The sequence below is a fragment of the Lipotes vexillifer genome, unplaced genomic scaffold (assembly GCF_000442215.2).
Source record: "Lipotes vexillifer unplaced genomic scaffold, Lipotes_vexillifer_v1.1 scaffold1098, whole genome shotgun sequence".
Taxonomy (NCBI): domain Eukaryota; kingdom Metazoa; phylum Chordata; class Mammalia; order Artiodactyla; family Lipotidae; genus Lipotes; species Lipotes vexillifer.
The window spans coordinates 842,215-863,772 of record NW_006798559.1 but is presented as its reverse complement, the minus strand read 5'-3'; the positions used below and the strand labels follow the sequence as shown (position 1 = coordinate 863,772).

Here is a 21,558-nt window from a genome sequence, read left to right as displayed (position 1 = left end):
AAAAAATACATTTACATTCAGTTGACCTATTCTGTTAAAGTTCTCACAGACTTATAACCATAAAAATTTCCACACCGTATTTTAAGTCATTCATTAAGACCACTTACGAATATTGCCACTAATGGTAATTCTAATCTCAGGGCTGGATTGTGTTTTATTTATTTTTTAAATTAATTTTTATTGGAATATAGTTGATTTGCAATGTTGTGTTAGTTTCTGCTGTACAGCAAAGTGAATCAGTAATACATATACATATATTCACTCTTTTTTAGATTCTTTTCCCATACAGGTCATTACAGAGTATCGAGTAGAGTTCCCTGTGCTATACAGTTGAAATGTGTTTTAGTAAATTCTGTTTCTAGGGATGTGGAATCAAAGTCCTTCCAGGTGATTACACATAGGTGGTGATTGAATTTTACGGTTTGTATCACAACCTCAGCAGGATTGATCGTTGTTCTGCAAATGGCAGCACACTGCCTATCCTGGTGATACGGACAGAGAGCTTCCTTGTCAAGCAGAGGCAGCCTGCTGGACTATACTCGTTGCCCAAAGACTCTTACATAAAACATAAACAGGCAGGAAAAACTCTATGGAATGATAAAATCGAAAACCTTAAAACTTTGGGGCTTCAAGAGGCTGCCCACAATCCTTGGTTCCTGGTCCCCTTCCAGTCACAAATGCATCACTCCAGCCTCTGCTTCTGCCATCACATCTCCTTCTCTGCCGCTTATAAAGACCCCTGTGGGGAATTCCCTGGCAGTCCAGTGATTAGGACTCCTCTCTTCCACTGCAGGGGGCACGGGTTCGATCCCTCGCTGGGGAGCTAAGATCCCACAAGCTGCGCAGCACGGCCAAAAAATGAAAAAAGAAAAAAAAAAAAGACCCCTGGGATTACACTGGGCCCACTGCATGATCCAAGATAATCTCCCCATCCTATGATCTGTAATTTAACCACATCTGCCAGGTGCCTTTTTCCATAAAAACTAACATATTCTCAAGTTCTTGCAATTAGGACATGGGTATATCTGAGAGACCTTTATCTTTCCTAGCACATCCACTTAATATGCATATTCAAACCTTTTGCTGCAAAAATATTAATGTGTTTTATTACAGAGTGCTGCCCCAGTGCCAACTGGACTTTTGTCATATAATGTAACTTTTGAAATTTAAAACAAAATCCAAAATACATTTGGTCCTAGGGATTTCAGATAAAGGAGTGTGGACCTGTATATATCATTTCAGGTGATGATAAAGCAGTGAAGAAAAATTAAGCAGGGTAAAGGCACTAGAGAGTAGTTGGGGGCTGCAGTGTGTGTGTGTGTGTGTGTGTGTGTGTGTGTGTGTGTGTGTATGTGTGATGAAAGGATTTTTTTGATAAAGTGGCTTTTGAGTAGAGATCTGCAGGAATGAGGAAATGAAACATGTGTGTGGATCTAAGGGAGCATTGTTAAAGGCAGAGAGGAGAACAAAGACCCTGCGGTAAGAGCATGCTTAGCGTACATGACTGTCACCAAGGAAGCCAGAGTGGGGTCGAGTGCATCGCACAGGAGAGGGCTTAGGGGTGAGGCCAGAGAGGTGAGTGTGCTTGGGTGGCAGGTTGGGGATTGGATTAGGTCACTGATCATGTAGAGACTCGGAGACCGTGGAAAAGACTGGATTTGATTCTCAGACAGGTGGGGAAGCCAGGCACTGTGATACGCACCAGAACATCAACATCAAGTGAGACATGAATCTTGCTCCTAAAGGTGCTGCAGTTTAGTGATAAAGACATAGGATGCTATTGCCACATTTTTTGCATCTAAATGTGGCAGAAAAAACAGAAGACATGAGTAAGAAAGTGACAGAGAATATGTAGTGTTTAGAGAATGGCAACTGTTTGGCTTTGGTTTGTGCACTCCCAGCCCCCAAAACTGGGGGATGACAGATAAAAAGGTTTCAAAATAATTACCTGTTCATCTGTGGCAAATATCAAAATTAATATTATTATTAAAAGTTATAGTTAACATTCTTAGCCAACCCCCCCAATTTTAACTTATTAGACCATTCTTTCATCAAATAAAACCAAAACTTTAAAAATGTTAATATCATATTTTACTTCCACTTAAAATTATATTCTCTATTTATTTGAACACAACTTTACCAATTCCTTTTTCTTCAATGAACAGGACTTCTGGAGACTTTTCAAAATAATAATGCATTACTTGACCAAATTCAGAAGTGTCTAGAGGCATATTTAGAATCAAAAAGAGTTATCTTTCCAAGGTAAGTTTATAAAGCTACCAACAATATTTTTTAGTAGTTAAGAGTATCCATTAATTTGTTAGGATACATTTAAAAACAAACTATAAAATCAAAACATCAGGGAACCAAAGAGGGAAACAAGAAAGATATTTCATAATAGCAATCCAGCTAATATCTTGATTGGGGCGTGTAAGTGTCAAGGATAAATATACAATATTTGGTTTAAGTGGATAAGTACCCAAGGTGCTGGAAGGATTCTTGATCACAGCATCGTTTCACTGCTGGCTGTGTATGTGTGTACCTGCATGTGTGTGTGTGTCCACAGATGGGTATGTAAAAAGTTAGAGACTTTTGTTGCCTGAGCTTGTTTCTTTAGGTTAATTGGTGGCCTAAGAGGGTTACTGTAGAAGTCATCTAAGAGGTCATTGCACAAATTCCAAATGAAAATTTTTACTCATCCATTCATTCTAGAAACATACCAAATGTTTTGCTCAGTGATAAAAATACAAAGAAGAAAAGGCCAGATCCCCACTCTATTGGAGCTCATGGTTAACAGGTGGACAGTCATGTAAATACACCATTTCAATATAATTATATATGACTACACTATGACTACCTGATGGTAGCAAGTGCTCCAGACTTCAGTCATTGGGGCACATTGTATCGTAACACAGACAATATCAAAAAATGGCTCATCTTTCATGGATTTTTCCTGTTAGATGTAGAGGAGATGGCTGTTAAGGTCTCTTCTAGGACAAGCACTGAGTCAGCCAGGGTCAGATGCTTATGTGGGTTACTTGGGTAAGAGGGGTTGCTGCTGGGTACCAGGACAGGGTATTGTGTGTACACAAGATATCCAAGAGCTGGAAGATTTGATTGAGTTTAACAGATTCAGGCAACATGGGAAAAGACAGAAGAGTTTGAGGTTTGGAATGTGCCTTTTATTTCACTCTTAAATCAGTGGCTCCTAACTTGAGTCTCCCAAGACCAGAGAAAATCTGTACACTGTTTTAGTCTTTAAAGAAATCTGGACACAAATTTACCTGTGATAATATTGAACACCAAAAAGCATCAGCTTTTATTTTTCCTTTTGTTTAGAATTACATCAACTAGGCCTATGGTGTTTATTACGTCAGGAGGCTCTGTACACCACTGATTTCATGCTCCAAGCCTTAATGAAGGCTTACTATGAGCCATGGACCAAGTTAGGTTCTGGGGACACAAGGTGAATATAACACTGTTCCTTCTCCCACAGGGCTCATAGTCCAATCTTGACAGTTATCTGTTTCATTAGTTGAAAAGAGGCAGGGGTACAAATTATTACCATATGTGGTATTTTAAAGAAGCAAGACTAATAGGGTGCAACCCAAAACACCTTTGTTTCTAATGACAGCCTCTGTGTTCCCTACTAGGGGCTAGTTTCTTCCTGTCCCTGGCCAAAATCTTGAGCAGGCCTCATGAATTTTTCTGCATTCTCTGATAATAATACAAAAAGTTCTCATTACCTTAACCCATTAAATGATCTATAATAATCAAACCTCTGAACTTCTTTCAAAGTGAAAACATCCCCCTTCTCTGGCCTAAGCCTGTTGCAAGGCTGAAGGCTTAAGTGATGATGAGGATGTGTGGCATCAACCCTCCCCACTTCCTATTAGGTTCCTGAGGTCTCCAGTTTGGGGGCAGCAAAGGGAGGAGAGGCAAGACGGCAGGAGAAGCCTGACTTGGCTGGTACCCAACTGGGCCCCTCTCTCACGTGGGGCTTTCCACGTGCTAATGGGATCCCGCCAATCCCAAGGGATCTCTCATACGCAGCTTCCTCCACAGGAGTGAAGTATCTTCTCCAGCCAGAACCTCATCCCTCTCTCTCATCCCTGGGCATCCAGGTGTGCCCCTTCTCCAGTTTTTTTTTTCCTAGGGTATCTTCATTTCTCCAAGTGGCCCTGTTGGGCAGTATCTAAGAAAATCCCAGGCAGGATCACACCAGCATGGCCCACATGTGTGTAGTCACAGAACCAAATAAGGTTCCTGCAGCCACCCATTCATCTATTCAACAAATTATGTATTGAATACCAGGTATATGTGAGGTACAAGGCCAGATTCTAGGGAAAACAAGTAATATATCTTCACTCTAGGAGCTCAAAGCCAAGTAACAGACATACAACCAAATCAGTATCTTAGCAAGTGCTGGCATCTTTACAATTTTTATGAAAAATATCTACCTTTTATGTACCAGGCACTAATTCCAGATGTTTGAGATTCATCCACATTAATCTTTATAAAAATCATATTTAGAGACACGTGGCCTCCCAGACCCAGGACCCATGGGCTAGAGGTCCGGTAAATCAGTGGATGGGGAAGATATGTGGCTAAGGGATTTATCTTTCATGTCCATATAAGACTTTGCTTCAGTTTCAAGTTACATTTTAAGTATACTCTTTAATCTAGATTTTACTTCTTGTCAAATGATGAGCTTCTGGAGATTTTGGCCCAGACACGAAATCCCCAAGCTGTGCAGCCACACTTAAGGAAATGCTTCGACTCCATTTCAAAGCTCGAATTTGCTCTCGTGCCTCCAACTGAGGGAAGAATTCCTGGCATGGAGGCAGAGCCAGAAAAGATTTACACTAATGATATTTTAGCAATGCTGTCACCAGAGGGAGAAAGGGTAAGGGCTTTTTGTTTATAATTCTTTATGCGTAAACTTTGTTACTCTTTAGGGTGGAGGGTAGAGGTTTATTCATCCTCATGCTAAGCATTCATCAACTGCTACTGTGACCTGGTCTTGTGCTGGCTCAGCAATTTCAAAGATAATCAACCATAAAATTCTTGCCCTCAAAGAACTCAAAGTCTTGCAGAGACATAGTCAAACAATTGAAAAGCCCCACAGAAAATGCAGTAACAGAAGCTGTGCTCTGTTCTTGGGAACAGGGTAGAAAGTACTGGAGCCAGGTCTTAACTCTCCATAAGGGGAACAAGAGTAGGGTGGTTAAGAGCCAGTTCTAAGAGCCAGTTAAGAGCCCGGACACATGGATTCCACTCCCAATCTTTAACCTCATCTGTAAAACAAGGATTAGCAATACTGCCTGATTAACGAGTTGCTGGGGATTTTCAAGTGTGTACGTAAATTACTTAGAACAGTACTGAGCGGGTGCTATGAAGTATTAGCTGTCATTGTTTGGCAGCAGCCTCTCTGGGACCCCGGCACAGTGCCTGTAAACACCAATCAAGTGAACGCATTAGTAGACTGTGGGGAATCAAGTGACCAGACAGAGGAGAATCACACACACACACACACACACACACACACAGGCAGCCAAGGAAGGTGGAGAGGAGACACGGGAGGGACAGCATTCCATACAGAGAAATTGTGCAGGGAAATGCCAAGGATTTCAGTCCAGGTAGAGTAGAGCACAGTAGTGTATCTATGGGATTGGAAGGAGCCCATAGACATTTTTCTTGTCCTACACATGCACCCAATGCTCATAGCAGCATTATTCACAAAAGCCAAGACATGGGAGCAACCTAAGTGTCCACCAACAGATGGATGGATAAAGAAGACATGATATATGTATACAATGGAATATTACTCTGCCGTAAAAAAAAAAAAAAAGAATAAAATTTTGCCATTTGCAACAACATAGGTGGACCTGGAGGGTTTTATGCTAAGTGAAATAAATCAGACAGAGAAAGACAAATACTGCATGTTTTCACTTATATATGGAATCTAAAAAGTGATACAGACTAGTGAATATAACAAACCAGAAACAGATTCACAGATATAAAGAACAAACTAGTGGTTACCAGTGGGGAGAAGGGAAGGGGGAGGGGCAAGATAGGGGTAGGGGATTAAGAGTTACAAACTACTATGTATAAAATAAATAAGCAGCAAGGATATATTGTACAGCACGGGGAGATACAGCCATTATTTTTTAACAACTTTAAATGGAGTATAATCTATAAAAATATTGAATCATTATGTTGTACATGTGAAACTAATATAATATTGTAAATCAACAATATTATATTGCCTTCTCTTGCCTCTCCTCCCTCTCCTGCCCCCAAACTGGAGACCTCAATAAAGAAAAATTTTTGACTTGTCCTAAATTGATCCTCTTGCAAAAGAATTTGTTCATCACTAGTGGAAAAGAGAAAGGGGAAGGTCTAGGCTAGGATCCAGGGAAAACATGACATTTAAAGGGAGTGTAGAAGAAAAACAGATGCAGAAGCCCAGACAACCAGGGCAGGCAGGTCATTGGTAGTCCAAGAAATAAATATGAAAAGGGCTTTAAAAGCGTCGATTGGACTGGATGATTGGGAGAGCACTGGTCACCTTAATGACCTGAACAGATTTAGAGGAGTGGTTGGGGCCAAAAAATCAAATGGCAGGAAGTAAGGGAAAAAAGTGGAGGAATTCATTTAGTGCACATAAACTCCTCTTTCCGGGAGTTGGCTCCAAAGGGAAGCAGTGAAATGAAGCACAAAGTGGGGCCGGGGGAGAGGGGCGATGTAAAGAGAGGTGTAGAGTGGGTATCAGTAGAAATGCCAGTGTTCACGTTCAGGCTTCCATGTTTACCTAGCTCAGGGTTCCGTTACGAAGTACACAGAGTGTTCAGCCCACATGTTTTCACAGTCTGACTATCTTCCAGGTGAGCCTGGGGAAAGGCCTCAAGGCCCGAGGCAACGTGGAGGAGTGGCTGGGCAAAGTGGAAGAAGCCATGTTCACGTCTCTGCGTCGCCTGTGCAAAGCTGCCATCGCTGACTATCTGGGGAAACCGAGGACAGTATGGGTGATCGCCGGCCACCCTTCTCAAGTAACTTACATGCCTTAAATCTCCGCCTCTGGATCCTGTTTGGGTGAGATGCATCACACACTGAAGAAAGGTGTTTCCATGCAGGCGATCCTGACCATTTCTCAGATCATGTGGTGCCGCGATTTGACGGAGTGTTTCGAAAGAGAAGACGGTAATCATTTAGAGGCCCTGGAAGCTTTTGAAAAAGTAAACTTTGAGGTGAGATTACGGCAGGGTGACATCGAACATAGCGCTGTGCCAGATGGTCCCAGTGGCTTTTATTGGCGTAGTTAATGCAAATTCACTACTTCCGAAATTGTAAGCCTCTGACATGACATCCAAAGCCTTGGGCTTCTCACTAAAACCACTTCTGTTCAAGTTTTCTCAGCGACACTACCCTGATGTTTGTGTAGTATGTATATGAATATTAAAAATAGAAGGAAAGCGTAACTCAAGAGGAAAATGTCAGGACTATAATGGTTTGCCACCTTTAAGAAGAAATGTTATCCTGGGTCCTGATATCTCTCCTAGAAGTGGATTCAATCCCAGAAAACCACAGGATTTGCGCCATTTCTATTCTTAGGCCCGACATGTGCTTTTCTACTGTTTTATAGAAGCCTCAGGCAACTATCAATAAAGCAATAAATAACTGAATGAATTGTATACCATTCTACACAAATTTTTGAGCTATTGTTGGGAAATGCAACTTTACAGCCAGGCCACATCTTTAACTCCAAATTCAATTCTACTTCCAAGCAATGTTGCATTTTTAAAGACTCACCCTTACAACAGAAAAAGGAGGAAACAACTTTCTTGAAATAGAAAAAAACCTCTCTCATGAAGGTCCTCGATAGAATTTCAACTCAAAGAGCCCTAGAGAAAAGACTCGCTAAGTAAAGTCCCATTGACCTCTTTGTAGAGGTGGCCCCTGATCAGGGTCAGTCTGAGTGAAAAATCAGCACAACTCTTCAAGGCTTTCAGAGGCACTGCCCTTCTCTAAAAAAGATTTAACCATTTATGTGAAAATCAGGAACTCGGTCTATCAAAAAATGCTTTCGTTTAATCAATCATTGGCTTGGTTTAAATGCTCAGGATTTCTGACTATTCCCCCCTCCCCCACCAAAAAAAAAAAAAAAAAGTATCCCTGAAAATGAAGAGTACTACCTTAATCACATTTGATTTTTAGGGAGAACCGTCTTCTCTAGAGACATCATCACCTGGTGGTTAAGAGCATGGGCTTTCCTTGAGGCAAATGTCTACTCAAGTGTAATTTTTGCTACTTTATAACTATGTCAATTTCCTTACCCTCTGTGACCCTCATTTTCCTCTAATGTGAAACTGGGATAAAGATAGTATTGTACTTCACAGAAGCCTTATAGGAATTAAATAAGTTAAACTGTTGTCCTGGGTCACAGAATTACAGATTCTTACTAAATTTGGAATAGACATTTGTCAAAACTATCTAATCTTATAGGTATCTAATTTTATAGATAGTTTCAAAAAATGCCGATTCCAAATTTAATAGTAAAAAGATATACATGTAAGCTGATTTTTAAAAATTATATATCACATTTTTTTTTAATTTTTAGAGATTAAATGCCCTGGCTGCAATAGTCCGAGGCACTCTTCCTAAATTACACAGAAACATCATAACTGCCTTAATTACTATTGATGTACATGCAAGAGACATAGTCACTGAACTTGTTCAAGCCAAGGTAACTCTTTCACTTAAATAAAATCATATATTTCTTTTGAAATTAATGCATCTAATATGTGTATCATTGTCATCACTTATGTAGGTAGAGGTAGTTGAGTCCTTTGACTGGCAGAGACAACTGCGCTATTATTGGGATAGAGACCTGGACAATTGTGTGGCAAGGATGGCGCTCTCTCAGTATACTTATGGCTATGAGTATTTGGGTGCATGCCCAAGATTAGTTATTACTCCTCTCACGGTAAGTTACTGATCATTTAGGTTCATGACTGCTTTTTCCCCACCAAAATAGTTCTGAAAAGTTTCCTTCTACCATTAACCCTTGAAAGGACTTGCCAGGAATACATCTTTGTAAAGCAGAGATTTGCGCTTTTTGATCATGTGCCTGGATTTTTTAGTATATTTCAATTGCTATAGAACCTTTCATAAAAAAATAATGACCCCCCTGCTATAGAAAGGAAATGACTTATGAATTTGTGGCTAGAGTCAGTTCCCTTCAATAATGACAATTTATCAATTTCTTCAGGATCGCTGCTATCTTTGCCTCATGGGGGCTTTGCAGCTCGACCTGGGAGGTGCACCAGCTGGTCCTGCTGGCACGGGGAAAACTGAGACTACCAAAGACCTTGCAAAAGCTCTCGCCATCCAGTGTGTGGTCTTTAACTGCTCCGATGGTTTGGACTACAAGGTACGGTCCTGGCATCTGAACACTAACATTAAGTGTTTTATGTGGCTTTCTCTATTTGCAACATGACATAACAAAAGAAGGAGAGAAAAAGGGGTGACAGCAAGCTAGGGAAAACTAGTGGGGCAAGGAATGATTAAAGTAGAATAAATAGAGCAAGAGAGGAGTGTGTCAACACAAGGCAATCCAAGTGGGCCAGGTAGGAATCAAGGCCAGGGGAGGATTGGTCAAATGGTGGTAAGATTAAAGACCTGTTCATGTCAGTAGGTAGAAAGAGGGGAGATGAGATACAAGACAGAATAGCAGGGAAATCTAGGAACAAAGAATAAGCTTACCGGAAGAGATGAGTTACGTATTGAAATGTGTGGTGTTACGTATTCAGAGTTACGTATTGAAAATGAAACATGTAGGAGGTGAGAATTCACGGTAAGATTTTTCATTGAGTAGTTCTCAGAATTTTTCACTCTTAAAAATTATTGAGGGCTTCCCTGGGCGCAGTGGTTGAGAGTCTGCCTGCCGATGCAGGGGACACAGGTTCGTGCCCCAGTCCAGGAAAATCCCACATGCCACGGAGTGGCTAGGGCCGTAAGCCATGGCCGCTGAGCCTGCGCGTCCAGAGCCTGTGCTCTGCAACGGGAGAGGCCACAACAGGGAGAGGCCCGCGTACCACATACCGCAAAAAAAAAAAAAAAAAAAATTATTGAGACCTGGGACTTCCCTGGCAGTCCAATGCTTAAGACTTCGCCTTCCAATGCAGGGGTTGTGGGTTTGATCCCTGTTCGGGGAGCTAAGATCCCACATGCCTCATGGCCAAAAACCAAAACAGAAGCAATATTGTAACAAATTCAATAAAGACTTTAAAAATTGGCCCACATCAAAAAAAAATCTTAAAAAAAAAAATTATTGCTACTTCCAAAAAGTTTTTGTTTATATGTATGGATTACATCTATTGATATACACCATGTTAGAAATTAAAATTGTATTTAAAATATTTTTGGGGGGGGAACTTCCCTGGTGACACAGTGGTTAAGAATCCGCCTGCCAGTGCAGGGGACACAGGTTCGAGCCCTGGTCTAGGAAGATCCCACATGCCGTGGAGCAACTAAGCCCGTGCGTCACAACTACTGAGCCTGCGCTCTAGAGCCCGCAAGCCACTACTGCTGAGCCCACACTCCACAACTCCTGAAGCCCGTGCGCCTGGAGCCTGTGCTCCGCAACAAGAGAAGCCACCGCAATGAGAAGCCCACGCACTGCAACAAAGAGGATCCCCCGCTTGCCGCAACTAGAGAAACCCTGCATGCAGCAACGAAGACCCAATGCAGTCAAAAATAAATAAATAAATAAATTTTAAATAAATAGCCTTTCTTTTAAGTAAAGTAAAATAAAAATAAAAATATTTATTTGTTTTAAAATAACCATAATAAATTCATTACATGTTAGCAAAAACACACTTTTTAAGAAAAATAACTATTTTCCCAAACAACTATAAATAGTATAATCTATAAAAATATTGAATCACTATGCTGTATACCTAAAAGTAATGTAATATTGTAAATCTGTTGTTTTTGGATGGAGTGTCCTATAAATATCAATTAAGTCCATCCTGTTTAATGTATCATTTAAAGCTTGTGTTTCCTTATTTATTTTCATCTTGGATGATCTGTCCATTGGTGAAAGTGGGGTGTTGAAGTCCCCTACTATGAATGTGTTACTGTCGATTTCCCCTTTTATGGCTGCTAGTTTTTGCCTTATGTATTGAGGTGCTCCTATGTTGGGTGCATAAATATTTACAATTGTTATATCTTCTTCTTGGATCGATCCCTTAATCATTATGTAGTGTCCTTCTTTGTCTCTTCTGATAGTCCTTATTTTAAAGTCTATTTTGTCTGATATGAGAATTGCTACTCCAGCTTTCTTTTGGTTTCCATTTGCATGGAATATCTTTTTCCATCCCCTTACTTTCAGTCTGTATGTGTCTCTAGGTCTGAAGTGGGTCTCTTGTAGACAGCATATATATGGGTCTTGTTTTTGTATCCATTCAGCCAATCTGTGTCTTTTGGTGGGAGCATTTAGTCCATTTACATTTAAGGTAATTATCGATATGTATGTTCCTATTCCCATTTTCTAAATTGTTTTGGGTTCGTTATTATAGGACTTTTCCTTCTCTTGTGTTTTTGTCTAGAGAAGTTCCTTTAGCATTTGTTGTAAAGCTGGTTTGGTGGTGCTGAACTCTCTCAGCTTTTGCTTGTCTGTAAAGGTTTTAATTTCTCCATCAAATCTGAATGAGATCCTTGCTGGGTAGAGTAATCTTGGTTGCAGGTTTTTCTCCTTCATCACTTTCAGTATGTCCTGCCACTCCCTTCTGGCTTGTAGAGTTTCTGCTGAGAGATCAGCTGTTAACCTTATGGGGATTCCCTTGTGTGTTATTTGTTGTTTTTCCCTTGCTGCTTTTAATATGCTTTCTTTGTATTTAGTTTTTGACAGTTTGATTAATATGTGTCTTGGCGTATTTCTCCTTGAATTTATCCTGTATGGGACTCTCTGTGCTTCCTGGACTTGATTAACGATTTCCTTTCCCATATTAGGGAAGTTTTCAACTATAATCTCTTCAAATATTTTCTCAGTCCCTTTCTTTTTCTCTTCTTCTTCTGGAACCCCTATAATTCGAATGTTGGTGCGTTTAATGTTGTCCCAGAGGTCTCTGAGACTGTCCTCAGTTCTTTTCATTCTTTTTTCTTTATTCTGCTCTGCAGTAGTTATTTCCACTATTTTATCTTCCAGGTCACTTATCCGTTCTTCTGCCTCATTTATTCTGCTATTGATCCCATCTAGAGTATTTTTCATTTCATTTATTGTGTTGTTCATCATTGTCTGTTTCATCTTTATTTCTTCTAGGTCCTTGTTAACTGCTTCTTGCATTTTGTCCATTCTATTTCCAAGATTTTGGATCATCTTTACTATCATTATTCTGAACTCTTTTTCAGGTAGACTGCCTATTTCCTCTTCATTTGTTAGGTCTGGTGGGTTTTTATCCTGCTCCTTCATCTGCTGTGTGTTTTTCTGTCTTCTCATTTTGCTTATCTTACTGTGATTGGGTTCACCTTTTTGCAGGCTGCAAGTTCGTAGCTCCCGTTGTTTTTGATGTCTGTCTCCAGTGGCTAAGGTTGGTTCAGTGGGTTGTGTAGGCTTCCTGGTGGAGGGGACTAGTGGCTGTGTTGTGGTGTATGAGGCTAGATCTTGTCTCTCTAGTGGGCAGGTCCACGTCTGGTGGTGTGTTTTGGGGTGTCTGTGGACTTATTATGATTTTAGGCAGCCTCTCTGCTAGTGGGTGGGGTTGTGTTCCTGTTTTGCTATATGGTTGGCATAGGTTGTCCAGCACTGTAGCTTGCTGGTCGTTGAGTGAAGCTGGGTGCTGGTGTTGAGATGGAGATCTCTGGGAGATTTTCGCCGTTTGATATTATGTGGGGCTGGGAGGTCTCTTCTTGACGAGTGTTCTGAAGTTGGCTCTCCCACCTCAGAGGCAGAGTCCTGACTCCTGGCTGGAGCAGCAAGAGCCTTTCATCCACTCGGCTCAGAATAAAAGGGAGAGAAAGTAGAGAGAATTAGTAGAAGTAGGAGGAAATAGGAAAGAAAGAAAGAAAGGAGGGTCCAGAGCTTGGCAGCTGCAGGGTCCATAGCAGGCTTCCCTGAATCCAACCAATGAAAGAAAACAAGCTCCAGAAAAGCAGCTGGAAACAAACTCCAAGCACATGTAAGTGCTTTCTACTGAGGCTGTGCAGGGAACACACTGGACCTGGGTTCAAGGCCCAGCTCTATCACTTATAAAGGCATGAGAGGGACCCATCACTTTATGGCAATAAAAGCCATCATTTGTTAAGCTTTGTGCCAGATACTACATTAAACATTTTACATACATGATCTAATTTAGTCCTGCTCACCACCTTATGAGGAAAGTTCTTGTCATCCTAATTTTATAAATGAGGAAAGAGGTTTAGATACTTAGGCCAGTTACACCCAGCCACAAATACACAAGTACAGACAGAGTCTACCTAACGCTTTTAACTTCCACTCCATATTGCTTTCTCCTCCTTCTCTTAGTTCCCATCCCTAGAACATGGGGCTAATAGGATTCCCTATGCCCACTGCAGGAGATTTGAATATGAAACAAGAAACTGTACCAAAAAGCATTATAAATAGCAAAGCTCCGGTCTCATGTAGACCTGTTACAGACAAGAAAATGGGCTCAAGAGCTGATGGCGGTGGCGTAACAACAAATCAGTAGCAAATCACACCTCCTGATTCTCTCTCTGGGCCCGAAAGAGCTGAGGGTTCAGTGTGGGCCAGTCCACGAATGGGCCTTGGCGGGTAAGTGCACCCCCCAGAGATCACTGTCACACTGGATGCTCAGATCTCCCACAGGGCAGGCCATCTAAGCTGCTCCTACCCATTCTGGAACTGTGACTCCAAAGGTTAGGATGCTAAAGGATTTCTTGAAGATTTAGGCTGGACAGTCAAAACAGAGCAGTGTGAATACCTGTAAATTTTTGCATACCTCACAGCTAGGACAATTTTTCTCAACTCAGGCATTAAAAAATAGTGATAGGAAGGGTGAGAATGGTGAAAAAGGGTGGAGTGCAATCTTCTGAGAGGAGATATTTTTATAAGTGTCTTAAGATCCTCAAAGAAAAGCTGAATTCAGTGGCACAGAGAAAAGGACACATGGGAAGAGGAATAGCACACTCTTATCCGCCATGACCGTCACTGTGAGGTCTTCTGAGGGTAAATGTCATAATTCTGGGGTCTGGAAAGACTTCATTAACTAATGAAACTATGGGAGTCTGACCTCTAGTATCTGGAGACCTCAGTGTCCTCTGGTGCAGAAGAAGGGGCTGAACTAGGTAATATCTACGCATCATTTCAGTATTGGATCCGAATATGCCCAGAACAACAGTACATTAAGCATTCTTCCACTTGGAAATGAGGGAAATTAAGGAAGGGAATGATCCTCTAAAGATATCACCACCTCATTCAGATCTCTGGCTCAGTTTTTAATACGGCTTTTCAGGCCCACTCAGACAGAACAATATCCCTAGGCCAGTCTCACCGGAAGACTTCTTGGTAGTAGAAAGCTTAAGTTGACTAGAAGAACCCACTTCAAAATTGGGCTTTTTTCCTGTGATCTGCACAGAGAGCAGGCTGTCACTGTGGTAACCCAGGTGTTCTCGGACAGACTGAATCTCCTCGGGGCTCAAGAACTTGCGCTGCAGCTGAAATTCAAGATATCAGAGGATTAGGCCACGCTTTTTCTACCGTATGGTGGTGTACTATGTCCCCCTCACAGGTGTCAAACGCTCACGTCTGCAGTAAGCGCATGACAGCAGGAGATCGCAGACGTTGCCTCGTGCCACACGTTCGGTTTCTCACTGATCAGGACCCTGGAGTGTAACTTCTGTCTACGTGTTTATGTTGAGCCTGCCCCTTGGAGAGTTTTATCAAATATCTGTCTATTAGGTACAAGGCACTGTGCGAGGCATTGTGGAGATTGTAATGATTATGATTATCAAGATGAATCGGACATGCTGAAGAGGCTGTTGAATGGAATCGAAGCCTGTGGCGGGGGAGCATGCCCACAGTAAAGATGCTAGAAATGAAATACGCAGTAGAGAAAGAGAACCACGGGGGGAGGGAAATGCTTTCTATGTTCCTTGGGAAGAAGCAGCAGACAGGAAAGGTCGGGAAGAAGCTGGGGGTGCTACCTCTATGTCCGACAATTATGGAACCGCTACATAAACCACAGTCCATCTAGAGCACTGAACGCCGTTCCATAATTAGTAAGAAAGTGGGTCAATACACTAAGATGGATAATGTCAAAGACAGCTAAAGGTGGGGGAAAGAGCTAGTGACTGAACACTGTATACATACGACCTTATTTACATTAAAAAATGTGTATACACACACACAAAACACACTTGTAAATACATAAAAAGAAGTCCGAACAGCCACACCAAAAAATGTATTGGTGGCTCCCGCTGGGGAGGAAAGTGTAAGCAAGGCCTGAGATGTCACTTTATATTCTTCAGTCTTAACTGAATTTTTATGAACATCCCATATTTTGGAATAAAAGATGGAAGAACTTTAACTAAAGAGAAAAATAAGAAAGGGTAGGTGTGAAGAAACTGAGGCCCTAGGTCATGTACAGATCAATGGTATAACAGCTATTGTGGTATAACACTTCTCACACAAGAAAATTTCAGCATTGGAGAAGAATGGAGAACCATAAATACCTCTATTTAATGTTAATATTTCTAATGAATTGTCAGAAAAGGATTTCCCCCTCCAACCTATTCTAGCCTCCCACCCAAAAGCTGAGGAAAATACAGGCAACTGCCCTTCACTTAGGCCTAAGATTCGTGTCCACTAAGAGATGCCTCAGTGGTCACCACTAGTACTGAGACCAAAATATGTCCCAACCCACATGGGCCCAAGCTGAGTCTCTTCAGAGGAGATTGATTTCAGAGGTTTCGTCCTTCGAGGCATCTGGTTTCTCCCATGCAGAGCCCTTCTCAACTTGTTTCCTAGTTGAGTGACACTGATCACCTCACCTTCAGGGTTGTTATTTCTCCCAGATTCTCTCTGTATCGTCTGACAAAAGAGATACTGGGTTTAGTCACCCAAGGCTTAAATTCCCAGCAAAGAAGGTCGTCTACAAACATACCTCTTTTACTTCCACAAGACCAGAAAGAGTCAGGGCTGAACACAGCTTAGATGCCGTCTTCACTTTGCTATTGTTAACTGCTAAGAGGAAAACCCCAGTTAATAGCTTTATAGGCCAAAGCAGGAAAAATAATAAAGGCTCTCTCCTATTCAGGTCAGCAGGCATTAAAACAACAATAACCTATTCTGTTCAATATATATATATTTTAGTGATAATATTTTAATTGGACAACTCCTTTTGGTTGTTCAAAGTGCTCTTACTGATGCTCTTAAGTGTCATATAACCGTCTCGGTTCTTTGTGGCTGTCTGGAGGGGTGGGATAGGGAGGGTGGGAGGGAGGGAGACAAAGAGGGAAGAGATATGGGAACATATATATATGTATAACTGACTCACTCTGTTATAAAGCAGAAACTAACACACCATTGTAAAGCAATTATACCCCAATAAAGATGTTAAAAAAATAAAAAAATAAAAAAAATAAAAAAAAAATATTGTAAATCAACAGTACCTCAATAAAAAAAGTTGATGAGGATAATTCTTTATAGAAGAATCACAGCTAATACATGCAGAGGGATAACATTAGAAATTACTATTTTGCAAACTCTAAAAAATTAATAGATCTGGTAATGATCATCTTTGCTAAAACCACATTAAAAGATTAATTGGAAGGTTTGTAATGGATGGATCAGACTAATTATCCATTGGTCAATCAAAACACTGAATTTGAGACAACCAGGAAACATGTATCTTCTGCTTTGGTACACAATCTGAATTATTCCTGTTCAGAAAGTTTTAAACCTCAAACTATTGAATTTAATTTAGTGTCCAGATTTAAATACAGTTTTCAAGAAGTATATAAGGTAGAGAAACATGTTAACCGCAAGAATTCAATCAGCCAAATATGGAATGCAAGAAATTCCAAAGGGAAAATAGACCTTTAAAAAATAAATTACATAAAAGGGGGAGGATGCAGAGAACTGTTATAAATTTAAAGAGATTAAAAGACACATTAACCGTAAAATAGATAGCTAGTGGGAAGCAGCGGCATAGCACAGGGCGATCATCTCGGTGCTTTGCGAACACCTAGAAGGGTGGGATAGGGAGGGTGTGAGGGAGACGCAAGAGGGAGGGGATATGTGGATATATGTATATGTATGGCTGATTCACTTTGTTATATAGCAGAAACTAACACAACGTTGTAAAGCAATTATACTCCAATAAAGATGATAAAAAAAAAAAAAGACACTTTAACCAAATGCAGTGTTTGGACCTTGTTTGCATCCTTATCCAACTGTAAAAGGATCATTTTACGACCATTGTGGAAAATTGAACATGAACTGGTGTTAGATGACATCAAGGAATTACTTGGGTTTTGGTAAAACCAATTACTTGATTTTTGTTTGAAGATGTTAATGGTATTGGTTTGTTTTGTTTTGTTTTGTTTTGTTTTTAGGTTCTTACACATTACAGAATCTGTGATGAAATACTAATGATGTCTGGGGCTTGTTTTAAAATACTCCAACAACAGCATAAAGTGTTGGAAGTATTTTAAAAAGAGCAGAATGTTGATGATTGTTAAACTGAGCACCTTCTTTTACCTCTTGTGTATGTTTGAAATACTCTGATACAAAAAGTTCTTTTAAAGTATAAAGCATCAAAATTAAAATGGCAGAAATAACTGCAAAAATTCTTTTTTAATGGTCAATCAATTGCTACGCAATTAATGTCTTTCAAAAAGAAGTGGGGGAGAAATTAGCCCCTGACCACTATCAGCTGAGAGCTGGCCTGATTCAAACAGACTCTGTGCTTCTCCAGTTGAACTCAAACAGCTTCACAGACCACCAACGTCAGACTTGGTCACTTTGTGCCCATGATGCCGTGAGACAAAAACCACACCATAATCAAATCTGGAGAACAGACACAAACAAGAACTCTGTCCAAACCACAAAAATGACTGAATATCCTCCTCTCTCCACTAACTGGAGTAACTGCTACATCTTTACTGACACCTGCTACATCTTTACTGACACCTTGAGCCACACTGCCCTATAGACTCCTAGATAGACGTTATTATGATACCCATCAGAGAATCGCCTCAGCTTTCTGCCAACAAAAATTTAGAGTGACGTGGTGTCCCCTAAAAAGGCATGTTCAAGTCTTAATGACTGATAACCTGTAAATCTGACCTGATTTGGAAGTAGGGTCTCTGCAGATATAACCAAGCTAAGCTGAGGTCTTACTGGACCTGGATGAACCCTAATCCAATAATTTAGTGGATTTGTAAGAAGAGGAAAATTCGGTTATAGACACACAGAGAGGAGAATGCCATGTGAATATACACAGGAGGTGAGCCAAGGAACACTAAGCATTGGCTGCAAACATGAAAAGCTATGAAGAGACTAGGAAGAATACTCCCCTAGGACTTTCAGAGTGAGTATGGCTTGGCCAACACCTTGATTTTAGACTTATAGACTCCAGAACTATGCAAGAAAAAATTTCTGTTGTTTTAAGCCACCCAGTTTATAGTCATTTGTTACAATTGCCCTTCAAAACTAATACATAGAGAAATACCCTGCTTCATTGAACCTTCCTCAAACTTTCCTATAAGAAGTCCTTTTAATGTTCTTTTACTGAGACATCTCATGGTTTCCCATGGTCTATGGTCTCCCTTTTCCAATAAGCAATAAGCCCAATTTTTTCACCATGGATGAGTTCCAGTGATCTTTTTTTTTTTTTAACATCTTTATTGGGGTATAATTGCTTTACAATGGTGTGTTAGTTTCTGCTTTATAACAACGTGAATCAGTTATACATATACACATGTTCCCATATCTCTTCCCTCCTGCATCTCCCTCCCTCCCACCGTCCCTATCCCACCCCTCTAGGTAGTCACAAACCACCTAGCTGATCTCCCTGTGCTACGCGGCTGCTTCCCACTAGCTATCCACTTTACGCTTGGTAGTGTATATATGTCCATGCTACTCTCTCACCTCGTCACAGCCTACCCTTCCCCCTCCCCATATCCTCAAGTCCATGCTCTAGTAGGTCTGTGTCTTTATTCCTGTCTTACCCCTAGGTTCTTCATGACCTTTTTTTTTTTTCTTAGATTCCATATATATGGGTTAGCATACGGTATTTGTTTTTCTCTTTCTGACTTACTTGGTTCTGTATGACAGACTCTAGGTCCATCCACCTCACCACAAATAACTCAATTTCATTTCTTTTTATGGCTGAGTAATATTCTATTGTATATATGTGCCACATCTTCTTTATCCATTCATCTGTTGATGGACATTTAGGTTGCTTCCATGTCCTGGCTATTGTAAATAGAGCTGCAATGAACATTTTGGTACATGATTCTTTTTGAATTAAAGCTATGGGCATTGACTGCAGGCACACTATAGGGAGATAAATTTTAGCAAAGAGCCCATATTGAAGATAAAGATCTGGAATTTTTAAAATTGAGATGTAATTGACATATTAGTTTTATGTGTACAGCATAATGATTTGTTATATGTGTATATTCCAAAATGATTGCAGTAAGTTTAGTTAACATCCATCACCACCAATTTTCTATGTCTTTGAGTTCATGTTTTTTTTAGATTCCACATAGTAGTGATATCATACAGTATTTGTCTGACTTATTTCACCTAGCATAATGCCCTCGAGGTCCATCCATTACATATTGTCACAAATGTGATATATATATCACAGCCAATTTTCTTTATCCATTCATCCATTGTTGGAAACAGGTTGTTTCCATGTCTTGGTTATGGTAAATAATGCTTCAGTGAACATAGGGGTACAGATATATTTTTGAGTTAATGATTTTCATTTTCCTTGGATAAATACCCAGAAGTAGAATCGCTGAATAATATGGCACTTGTGTTTTTAATTTTCTGAAGAACCTTCATAATGTTTTCCATAGTGGCTGCACCAATTTACATTCCCACCAACAGTGCACAGGGGTTCCCTTTTCTTCACATCCTCACTGCACTTGTCATTTCTTGTCTTTTTGATAATGGACATTCTAACAGGTGTAAGGTGATGTCTCACTGTGGTCTCGATTTGTATTTCTCTGATGATTAGTGATGTTGAGTATCTTTCGGGGTACCTGTTGACAATTTATTTATGTGTCTTCTTCAGAAAAGTGTCTTTTCCCATTTTGAAATTGGTTGGTTTGTTTGTTTTCCTATTGAGTTGTATGATGTCTTTATATATTTTAGATATTAACCCCTTATCAGATATATGATTTGCAAATATGTTCTTCTATGCCTTAGGTTGGCTTTTCATTTTGTTGATGGCTTCCTTTGATGTACAGAAGCTTTTCAGTTTGATATAGTCCCATTTGACCTGGAATTTACTTCTTTTAAAACGTCTGTCTCACTAATATCCCTTGAGAAGTCTTCCTGTACCCCCCACCACCCGGGGAATGAAACCATTGCTCTACAATATGAAGGAGTTGCTCATCTTTGTCATCCATAAGACCAGCTTCGTCTTTAGTCTTATCCATTCTGTTGTTTAGTCCATCTATTTCATTTTTGTAATCTTGACTATAATATAATTAATTTCCAGGGATTATTTCTTATCTCTCACTAATTCTTTCTTAGAGCATCTTGTTTTATGATAGGAATGCAATTTCCTCTAAAATCTCTCTGCCGGTTCCATTTGAATTTTTAAATCTTTTCTTTTGTTTTCCAAATTACCTCCATTTTCTTCAGGGTTTGCTCATTTAGTTTCTTCTTCTCTCTTCCTTGATGGTGATGTTTCTCAAATGTGTGTTGACTTTTACTACTTAGTTCTTAAGTGAGCACTGAGTTGATTAGTGAGAACAAATTGTTTCCTCAAAAGGCCCCTGCCTTAAATGAAAAAGCTCCCATGATCTCTGTGGGAGTGTAGGATGTTTGGTTAGCAGGCTTCCCCATACAGTGTGTGGGCATGGGCAGCCAGGAAGCCAGAAACATTTTATAAATGCCAAAATAATAAGTATTTTCCTTCTAGTAGTGAAGTTAAGTGGGTTTCACTCTTGGATGGAGCTGTCTATCCTTTTGACTCTTAGTTGAGTAAAGTGGAGGTCTGAAATCATCTATCTTTTTTTATCTCTGCTTTCCTTATCTCCCAAGCCTAATGTCTTCTTCCGATATCTCCTTATATTTCCCAAAGACAGACCTCCCCCTTTCTCTAAAAGGCAGTCCTTGGGTTTTAGGCTGGAGGGAGAGTGTCAGCACTGCCAGCCTTAAGAACCTTGTTTACTCTACTTGGAATAAGGAGAGGGAAGCACAGAGAAGGGAAGGACCCACAAACCTGATCTTTCCAAGTACTCATCTTTGGCTAATTCCCAAGGATCACCCTGGGACCTGTGTCTGCTTTTCTTGCATGCATTGCTGTTGGGTTCAGAGTTTCTTGGAGACCG

The 21,558-nt window shown here is 40.3% G+C and overlaps 1 protein-coding gene across 1 annotated transcript in view; it reads left to right on the top strand.

Annotated features, from left to right (window-relative positions):
• The window catches only part of DNAH6 (dynein axonemal heavy chain 6), a 302,264-nt gene that overhangs the window by 117,774 nt on the left and 162,932 nt on the right, over positions 1-21,558 (top strand). The window contains 7 exon segments of the mRNA XM_007470601.1: positions 2,166-2,262; positions 4,687-4,906; positions 6,888-7,052; positions 7,137-7,250; positions 8,621-8,746; positions 8,831-8,986; positions 9,272-9,433. Of these exon segments, the coding sequence (XP_007470663.1) occupies positions 2,166-2,262; positions 4,687-4,906; positions 6,888-7,052; positions 7,137-7,250; positions 8,621-8,746; positions 8,831-8,986; positions 9,272-9,433 (1,040 nt within the window).